This window comes from Chiloscyllium plagiosum, chromosome 15 (genome assembly GCF_004010195.1).
Source record: "Chiloscyllium plagiosum isolate BGI_BamShark_2017 chromosome 15, ASM401019v2, whole genome shotgun sequence".
Lineage (NCBI taxonomy): Eukaryota > Metazoa > Chordata > Chondrichthyes > Orectolobiformes > Hemiscylliidae > Chiloscyllium > Chiloscyllium plagiosum.
Genome location: NC_057724.1, coordinates 6,047,364 through 6,057,667, shown reverse-complemented (window position 1 = coordinate 6,057,667; position 10,304 = coordinate 6,047,364). Strand labels below are relative to the sequence as shown.

Here is a 10,304-nt window from a genome sequence, read left to right as displayed (position 1 = left end):
GGGGAAGTGAAAATCATGGAGCAGGTGGAGGGCATGGGTGGTGTCCCGGACGTAGGTGGGGGGTTCTTGGACTAATGGGGACAGGACCGTGTCGAGGTATGCCGAGATGAGTTCGGTTGGGCAGGAGCAGGCTGAGACGATGGGTCGTCCGGGGCAGTCAGGTTTGTGGATTTTGGGCAGGAGGTAGAAGCGGGAGGTGCGGGGTTGTGGGACTATGAGGTTGGAGGCGGTGGATGGGAGATCCCCCGAGGTGATGAGGTTATGGATGGTCTGGGAGATGATGGTTTGGTGGTGGGGGGTGGGGTCATGGTCAAGGGGGCAGTAGGAGGAGGTATCTGCGAGCTGGCGTTTGGCCTCAGCGGTGTAGAGGTCGGTGCGCCAAACTACTACCGCGCCTCCCTTGTCTGCTGGTATGATATTATGGCCATCACAAAGACATGGATGCAAGGAGATCAGGACTGGGAGCTAAATATCCAAGGATACACATATTATCGACAGGACCTGCAGACAGACTAAGGTGGTAGAGTTGCCTTGTTAGTAAGAAATTAAATTTAATTTTTAGTAAAAAGATGTAGAGTGAGAAGATGTAGATTTTTTTTATTCTTCCAGATGTGCATGCTGGCTGGACCAGCATTTATCACCCATTCCTAAGAGTCAACCACATTGCTGTGGGTCTGGAGTCACATGTAGGCCAGACCAGGTAAGGATGGGAGATTTTCTTTCCAAAAGAATATTAGTAAACCATGTGGATTCTTCCTAACAATTGACAATGATTTCAAGGCCATCATTTGGCTTTTCTTTCCAGATTATTATGGAATTTAAATTCCACCATAGCTGGGTGGAGAGTGTTGGGGAACCGCAAAGGAGAAAGGACCATGAAGACGTTATGTACAGGTCCCCTAGCAGTATTCAGGATGTGGGGCAGAAAATAAATGAGGAGATAAAACAAATGTGAAGGAGTAAAGGTAACTACAGAGACATAAGGGTGAAGTCGGCCAGAGTTGATTGGAAGGGGGGTTGAGCAGCAATGGCAGAAATTTCTTGGGTAAATTGGGAGGCACAGCAGAAATTCCAAAACGTCGATTCTCCTGCTCCTTGGATGCTGCCTGACCTGCTGCGCTTTTCCAGCAACACATTTTCAACAGCAGAAATTAATCCCAAGGAAAAAGAAAAATATGAGGGGGTGGATGTGACAACTATCACTGACAAGGGAAGATGGAGACAGTATAAAAGCAAAAGCAAAATGATGTGTTGTAAATGAGCAGGAAGCTAGAGGAATGGAAGGCCTTTAAAACCAGAAGCAGGTAACTAAAAAAGTAATAAGTTGTGGGGGTGCTGTGGTGGGTGAAGAGACAGAGAGAGAGAGAGTGAAAGTGAAGATGAAATATGAGGGTAAACTAGCCAGTGATATAAAGTGCAAGAGTTGTATTTTATATAAAATGTGAGAGCGACAAGAGTTGACATTAGACCGGTTGAAAATGAGGCTGGAGAAGTCATCATGGGGAACAAAGGAATGCTGGGGAAGTGAATTGGTGCTTTACATCAATCTTGATGGTGAAAGACACAAACAGCATTCCAGAACTTCAAGACAGTTGGGGACAGAGGTGAGAGTTGTGGCCATCACTAAGGACAAGGTGCTGGGGAAGCTGAAAGATCTGAAGGAGAATAAATCATCTGAACCAATGGATGAGACCCCAGAGTTCTGAAAGTTGTAGCTGTAAAAATTATACAGGCAATGGTGGTGATCTGTCAGGAATGACTGGAGTAAGGGTGGGTAAAAGACAACTGGAAAATGGTTAAATGTAACAGCCCTTTTTAAGAAGGGAAGGAGGCAGAAGACAGGAAACTACAGGTTGGTTAACCTGACCTAGCTCATTAGTAGCATTTTACAGTCCATTATAAATGATGAGATTGCAGAGCACTTGGAAGTACATGATAAAATATGGAAGTACATGAGTCAGCATAACTTCAACAAGGGGAAGTCATATCCAACAAATCTGTTGTAATTATTTGAAGAAGTAACAAGCAAGTTAGACAAAGGAAAACCAGTGGACATGATCTATTTGAATTTCCAGAAGGCTTTTGACAAGGTGCTACATAGGAGGCTGCTGAGTAAAATAAGAGCCTGTGCTGTTAGGGGGAAGGTACTAGCATAGATAGAGGTTTGGCTGACAAGCCGAAGGCAAAAAATAGTGCTGAAGGGGTCTTTCTAGGATGCTAGCTGGTGACTAGTGGAGTTCTGTAACGGTCAGTGTTGAGACCACAGCTATCCACTTTACATATAAATGGTTTAGATGAAAGAGCATTGTTGCTAAGTTTGCAGATGATGCAAAAGTGGAGGAACAGGTACTGATGACGAGGTGGGGAGGCGGCAGAAGCACTTGGAGAGGCGAGGTGAGTGACAGATGGAATACAATTCGGGAAAGTTAGGTTATGCTCTTTGGTAGGAAGAATAGATATGTAGACTATTTTCTAAATGGGGAAAGATTTTGGAAATCTGAAGCACAAATGGCCTTAGAAGTTCTTATTTCAGGATTCTCAGAAGGTTAACATGCAGGTTCAGCGGGCAGTTAGGAAGGCAAATACAATGTTATCTATCATTTCAAGATGTCTGGAGCAGGGATGTACTGCTGATGTTGTATAAGGCTCTGATCAGACTGAATTTGAAATATTGTGAGCAATTTTAGGTCACAAATATAAGGAAGGATATACTGGCCTTAGTGGGGGCCCAGAGGAGGTTCATAAGAATGATCCTGGGAATGAAGAAATTATCATGCGAGGAATGGTTGAGGACTCTAGTTCTGTATTTGATGGAGTTTAGATGGATGAAGGGGCATCTCATTGTAACTTACAGAATACTGAGAAACCTGGACAGACATGGAGAACATGTTTACACTCATAAGAGATATGAGGACCTCAGGGCACAGCCTATCAGTGTGAAGGGACATCCTTTAGAACAGAGATGAGGAATTTCCCCAGAGGTGGGGAATCTGTGGAACTCATTGCCATAGAAGGCTGTGGAGGCCAAGCCATTAAGATGGAGATAGGTTTTTGATTAGTTAAGTGACCACACGTGAAAGGGAGTAGGCAGGAGGATGGGGTTGAGAAACATATCAGCCATGATGAAATGGTGGATCAGCCCCGATTGGCCAAATGGCCTAATTCTCCCCCTATAGTTCGTGATCTTGTGTCTTATGATGGCTGATAACCAACTCCACCGATGTTTGCTAGCCCTTCTTCCCAACGTAACTCCACCAAAATTGATTTTACATTTTGCTCCTTTGACCAAAGATCCTGTCTTACTAATGTACTGATTTCATCTCTTATCAGAAGTTTTTGTCACTTCCTTTTTAGCCTGTCCTTCATAAATGCCAAATATCCTTAGATATTCACTTTCCAAATTTAGTACACGTGGAGCCACATCTCCATAATAGCAACTAACTCAAGCCTATTTACCTCAGATTGTGTTTTCACATTATTAACCTTTTGTGAATGCTGCACACCACGCCTTCAGATGCAATACCTTTAATTCTGATTTTTTTTTTTGCTAGCTTTGTTTAACTCAAATCGGAGTTTCTCAGCTTCCCTTTCCCTTTCCAAACCACATTAAAGCCCCAGCAGCATGAGCAAACTTCCCTGCAAAGATGCTCGTCTTCTCCATGCTCTCCCTCTCTCCACAAGATTCTCCAGCCACAAGCTCCATTTTCCTAATTCTGTGCTGACTCTCAGATGAGGCGGAAGGAATTCTGAAGTTACTGCACTAGGGATCCAGCTTTTCAATCTCCTTTCCAGCTCCCTGACATTTGCTGTTCCTACCCAAGTCACATGCACCACAACCTCCACCAGTTCAGCTTCTCCCAGAAGAATGTCCTGCAATCACTAATGACACTGTTGGCCCTGGTACCAGGGAGTAACACACAAAGGCCAGTCCCCTTAACTCATGAATCCTCTCTCATTCTCTCCTCTTGTCCAGCAGAACCACCCATAGTGCCATGAACTTGGCTCTGACTGCTCTCATAAAGGAACACTGCCCTCACCAATATCCTAACTAGAAAACCAATCAGAGTTCTCTTCCTGGTTCTATGGGACTGTTTGACAGTCGCCCATGTCCTTTCTGTCTGTAAGATCCTAGCCTGCAGTTTGACTACCTCTGTGAACATGCTATCCACCTTGATCTCAGTCCTGCAGATGCATCATACTGACTCTAGCTGCCAATCCAAACTGCAAAGCCCAGAGCTCAGGTTTCTGTGGCTGGTTACATCACCTGCATTTGAGGTTGGTCATGTCACTGGTAGCGTCCATGACTTCTCACATACAACAGGACACACATACCATGTGACCAGGCTGCCTTGGTTTATGCAAACTAAAACACTTTTGTGTCTTCTTCCTCTAGAATACAACCAATCAGTGCAACACATTACACTTGCGCAATGTTGCTTATAAAGATAGTATACTGGCAGGCATACAGCTCCTGTACCCGATTAAACTCTCCTCTTCTTTAGTCCTTCAACACAAGAGGGGTATCTTCAACAGCAAGGCCCTGGGTTTGGGTTTTAACCAACCCTCAGTCCACTTGATCCATCACAACACCTGAGCCTCACAAATAGCAGTTTGGAACCACCCTTTTGGGAGCTTAGATAGAATGAAGGAAGGTGATTCACAGACTGGTGAAGAGAAACTTGGGGTGTGGAGGTACACATTTGGTTGCTACTGTCTAGAAAGAGAGAGAGAGAGAGAGAGGATATGATTACCCTGAAATGTGGTAGCTATGGGCCTAAACATAAGGGGCCCATCACTAAGTGGATGACGGGCATTCATCTCATTGTTCGGCTCAGACCCTTTATATTAATTGGGCATCACAATCAGCTATATTAAAAATATTGATTTCATTTTAACAACCAATGGAAATTAAGTGTGTTAGGAGGCTCTGAACATTTCTCAAGATTATTTAAACTTTTCTTTCAGAGATCAAGAAGCTGAAACTTCATACTGTTTGGAAAATGAAACCGTGGAATCTTCAAACTCTTCGTTCTTCACTGATGAAGAACTCGCTAAACTCAAGTCTGATTATGACACGGGTGGAGTGGAAAAGGTTAAAACAGTGGTACAGCAGAAAGTAACTGAACTGGACAATACAGAGCTCAATGTTGCAGTAACAGGACAATCAGGTGCCGGGAAATCTTCCTTCATCAATGCGATGAGAGGACTTCGGTCTGTTGATGAGGGAGCAGCTGAAGTTGGTACCGTAGAGACCACAATGGAGCCAACAAGATACAAACATCCCAACCTGCCGAATGTTTGTTTCTGGGATCTGCCAGGAATTGGATCCCTGGAAATGCCACTGAATAAATACCTGAAGAAAATGAAATTTAAAAAATATGATTTTGTCGTTATTATCTCAGCCTGTCGATTCACAGAAAATGACTCAAAACTTGCCAAAGAGATCAAACGGCTCGGGAAGAATTTCTATTTTGTTCGATCTAAAATTGATAATGATCTTGATTCAAAGAGAAAGGGAGGGGGACAATTTAATGAAGAGGAACAACTCGAGAAGATCAGAAATGACTGTGTCAGTAAGCTGCAAAGGACAGGGATCCCATCACCCAGTGTGTTCCTGATATCAAACTTTGACCTGAATCTGTATGATTTTAGTCTGTTAAATAAAGCTCTGGAAGGTGACCTAACAAATATTATGAAAAATATGTACATCCTCGCCCTCCCAAACTTAAACTCAGAGATTGTGGAGAAGAAAAGGAAAGAGCTAAGGAAACGAATCTGGATGTTGGCGATACTTTCTGGGGTAATTGGGGTGGTTCCTGATGTCTCCCTGGGCTGTGACACTGGGATAGTAATTGGAGGAATAGTACATTTCCGTCAATGTCTGGGTCTGGATGATTCCTCTCTTCAAAGTCTGGCCAAGAGGGCAGGGAAACCTGTGGAGGATCTGAAAGCAGTGGTGACAACTCCCCTGGTCGGGGGGGAGATAACCCCCGATGTCATAAATAGATTGGCCTGGGGTGCTGCTGCTGTCACCATTTCAGCAATCGAGCTCACAGTTTGCTTCATCCCAGTGATTGGTTCCATCTTCGGAGTAGGCTCTTCGTTCCTTATGACCTACAAACTGCTGAGTGCTGCACTGGATGATCTTACAGAGAGTGCACAGAAAGTGGTGGCGGCTGCATTTGGGACCAAAAATGATCCAAACCAAACATCAGCGCAGTGAGTGAATACTGCAGCTGATGGATAAATGGGATCGAGCCCTCAGCATTGATGCAAGTCTGCTCTAAAATATTCCTTTGTGACTGAACTCATTTGTGAAAATATTCCTCCCTGACATCAAGGAAATGTTATTGCAGCACAATATATTTTTCGGCGTGTAAGTTAAGGAGAATTTAAGATTCCAATTAATTTCATGTCTTCCCTGCGCCCAGGCTGCCCCTTCATTAAATACAAATTTAAATAAATGTTCCTTTGCTGCTGGAATCATCAAGCACAGGATGCATCCATTCAGCACCGCATTCCTGTGGTCAGAAATATCTGTGTGTCCACTTTCACAGTGACGGATTCAGTTCCAACACTCAGCTCCTTCTTTGTAATGGTGTCTTCTAAAATATGACAACAGCATTATGACTGAAATGGACTCCTACAAAAAGAAAACTCACTGGGACTGTGTTTCATTTTTGATTATGGGTAATTTCCACATTGGTCCCTTTTTCCATCCTCATAGCTATCATTCAAAGACATGTGTTAAGGTCTTCCTCCCAGCATACAACAATCCCAACATAAAGCCTTATCAAGAGGAAGCTTATTTTCCAATGCTGTTAAACCCATCAGCACATTCAGTGTCCAGCCCATCACCTGGTGTTCGAACAGTTATTGCACAAAGCAGAGAGTGTCAGAAAAGATTTCAATTTTCTGCAGATCTCAATATACATGATATCAGAATATGGATGAAGGCACTGGATAACGTAAGGGCGAAGGGCCCTGGCAACATGCAGCAATACGACTGAAGCCACCGGCTCCACACCCTGCCAAGGCCCTAAACAATTTGTCCATTGGAATCTAATTGACAAATGGCAGCACAGATCGAATGATGAGCTATTAACTGCCCTTTCAATGTCCTGTCAAAGTGATGTTGCTGTCAAACAACACTTGCTCAACAAAAACCTGCTCTTCGATGCTCAGTCTGGGTTCTGCCAAGCCCGCACAGCTCCTGGCTTTGTGGCAGCTTTGATCCGAACACAGTCCAAAAAGATGAACTGCACAGGTGATTTGAGAGAGATTGCACTTGGCATCAAGGTCCCACCCCTCAGTACCAGTGAGACAGGACTTGCAGCAACCCTGATGCAGCAAGGACAGCGGGTTGCATTTAGTTCCAGGACATTAACAGAAATGGAACACATTACGCTTGAATGGACAAAGAATGCCTGGTCACTATCTTTGGTTGTGAACACTTTCATCAATACCTACTTCCAGGAGACAAAACAACATTCAGAACTGACCACAAACCACTTCAAAGTAACTTTCCACAAACTGCCACTGTTTACGCCAAAGAATGTTACTCACAATACAGAGTTAGCATTTGCACATGCTAGTCAGGTGACTGAAGCAGATGTAAATTGCAGACGTGCTGTTGACAGCAGCTTCCCAGTGAAGACAGTACAGGATACTGGAATCATAAAGCTGCTGCTACCCATAGGCTCTCATATCTATGGAAATAGACTCTTTGGTCCAAGTCATCCACACTGACTAAATATTCCAATCTGGATTAGACTGGTGCCAGAAAAGCACAGCAGTTCAGGCAGCATCCGTCCTGCTCCTCGGATGCTGCCTGAACTGCTGTGCTTTTCCAGCACACTGTAATCCAGAATCTGGTTTCCAGCATCTGCAGTCATTGTTTTTTCCAAATACTCCAGTCTGACCTAGTCCCATTTTCCAACATTTGGCATATCCTCTAAACCCTTTCAACTCCTATACCCACCCACATGCCTTTTAAATGTTGTAATTATGGCAGCTTCCTCTGGCATCTCATTCCAGACACGCTCCACCCTCTGCATGAAAAAGTTACCCCTCAGGGCCTTTTTAAATCTTTCCCCTCACCTTAAGCACATTGACATAAACTGTAATCTATTGTCACTGACGGACAAAATTCTTAAAAGAAACCCTTCCACTGACAATTTTATATTTTCAAGGTTCATGTTGTGCTAAAGCTGACACACTCATCTCTGTGACCATATTACTGACTTAGCCTCTGCCAGTTCCCCCATAGGTCCCAGCTGCTGAGGTACTATAAGACAGGAGGACCAGTGATTGCAAAGACGACAGTAACAAAATACGCTCAAGGTCCAAGATTCCTTTGTTCTGAATCAAGCCACCCTTTTTAAACACATTAAACAAAAGGCAAGTTTATTTTCAGTCAAGCTCATGTTCTGCATCTGTTTTTATGGCATTACCATATCATTGGAGTTCAGCTTGTGTTGACATTTGTATCTGAAATTATTCTGATTAAATGCTGTATGATCAATAAATAATTGATTATCATTTTGGGAACTGTTAACAAAGTTATTGTTCAAAGCGTTCAAATCATTTTGGAAATCTCCCTTCCTAACCACATTTTTAAGTTTTGTTTCCTTCCATAATATGATCAGAAACTTCTGAAGGCAGGAGAGCGAGTGAGACACGAACACTGCCTCTTCCAGGGAAGGCCCACTGCATCACAATTCAATGAGACAGTGGCAAGGCCACAAGTGGACATCCCCGGGAATCAAATGCACGGGGATGGAGCCCCATTTGGAGGGAGCTGCTGACTAAACACAGGCCAATGGGTCTTATGTTGGCATGTCATAGAGGAGGCCATGGCTCCTTCAAGAGATAGACCCATTCAGAGTCTAAGGATTGCAGGGTAAACTAGGAGTAAGGGAAGTGATGGGGAAGTGAGGGGAATAGGTTTAGTGGTTGGGGCTCCATGCAACTACAAACAAGCACCCACCTGTGAGACGCCTAATCCCTTGATCAGATACTGATTGGCTTTGGATCAAGAGATTCTTGCCCATTCCTCCCTAAAATGACAAGCTGTCTGCATGATTTGGAGATGGTTGGACTGGGGTGTACAAAGTTAAAAATCACACAACACCAGGTTATAGTCTAACAGGTTTAATTGGAAGCATTAGCTTTCAGAAAGCAGCTCTTTCATTTGGTGGTTGTGCAGTAGGGGAACATCTAAAGTGCATGCTGCATAGTAACATGCCAGCTTGCCATTGGGTTAACCCCAGCAGCAGTCAGCTAAGACCCCTGAATGGCCATTTCTTGGTCTTAAGGGTCTCGATTGGATGGACAGGATTTGCTGGAGGGGAAAGTTGACCGTGGGTCTTCCTACACTTAATTCTCTGTCTAATGAGGTGCCCTTCCTGCCTCCAAAATCACTAATATCAAGGGACGAAGATTTGCCCACATCTTTGAAATGAAGAGATTCCTCCAGTTGTCAGATACTTTTAGATCCTTATCTGTTCAATCCCTAAGAACTGTACATAATAGTGTAAAAGTCAAATTTTTTGGACGGTTTGTTTAAGCTGAAATTAGGGTTTCGACTATGACACAAGTATTGTTTTCGAGGGGATGAAAGTCATGCTTAGTATGAGTCAAAAATGGACAAACAAGAATGGGTAACAGAAGCCCAGCTGATCTCGAAACGAATAAAGATGCAATACACAAGAATTACAGCAATTCTGAAAACCTGGAGCAGAACGTGACAGCTGGTGGACTGGAAAGCCGGAGTGGAGCTTAATGGGTACGCACACTGACTCATAAGTGTTGATTTGTTATCTCTGAATAACCAAAGTTGACTTTTATATGAGATCTATGGAAAAATCCTAACATTTTGACCAAAAACATGGGGTCAACTTTTACATGAGATCGCCTTCTACTCGAGTATGTATGGTACTTGCAAAGAATCAATGTCCCTTTCTCTCCAAAGTCATTGAAAATGGTGTCACCTCCCAAATCCATTCCCATTTATTCTGGAATATTCTTAACTTGATTAAGTGTATCCCAAGAAATTGTGGGAATCTAACGAAGAAATTGCAGAATCTCTCGCAGACATATTTGTATCACCGACAGGCACGAGGGAGGTGCCAGAAGACTGGAGGGTGGCTAATGGAGGGTTGCAATTATTTAAGAAGGGCTGGGAACTACAGAGCAGTCAGCCTAACTCTCACATACCCAAACTCCCACATAGAGCATTTATATACAAAGCTGGCACAGGGGTTATGTCCTTCACAAAGCTGAACATGAGACATGTGTACTTG

At 43.6% G+C, this 10,304-nt stretch overlaps 2 protein-coding genes across 2 annotated transcripts in view; both read left to right on the top strand.

Moving 5' to 3' along the window:
- Nucleotides 1–6,720, top strand: part of LOC122557071 (interferon-inducible GTPase 5-like) — a 29,684-nt gene extending 22,964 nt beyond the window's left edge. Inside the window, exon 4 of the mRNA XM_043704348.1 lies at nt 4,966–6,720. Within this exon, the coding sequence (XP_043560283.1) occupies nt 4,966–6,223 (1,258 nt within the window). The 3' untranslated portion in view covers nt 6,224–6,720. The remainder of the gene's footprint in view (nt 1–4,965) is intronic.
- Nucleotides 6,721–6,726: 6 nt separating this feature from the next.
- The window catches only part of LOC122557072, a 21,365-nt gene continuing 17,787 nt past the window's right edge, over nt 6,727–10,304 (top strand). Inside the window, exon 1 of the mRNA XM_043704349.1 lies at nt 6,727–7,692. Within this exon, the coding sequence (XP_043560284.1) occupies nt 7,117–7,692 (576 nt within the window). The 5' untranslated portion in view covers nt 6,727–7,116. The remainder of the gene's footprint in view (nt 7,693–10,304) is intronic.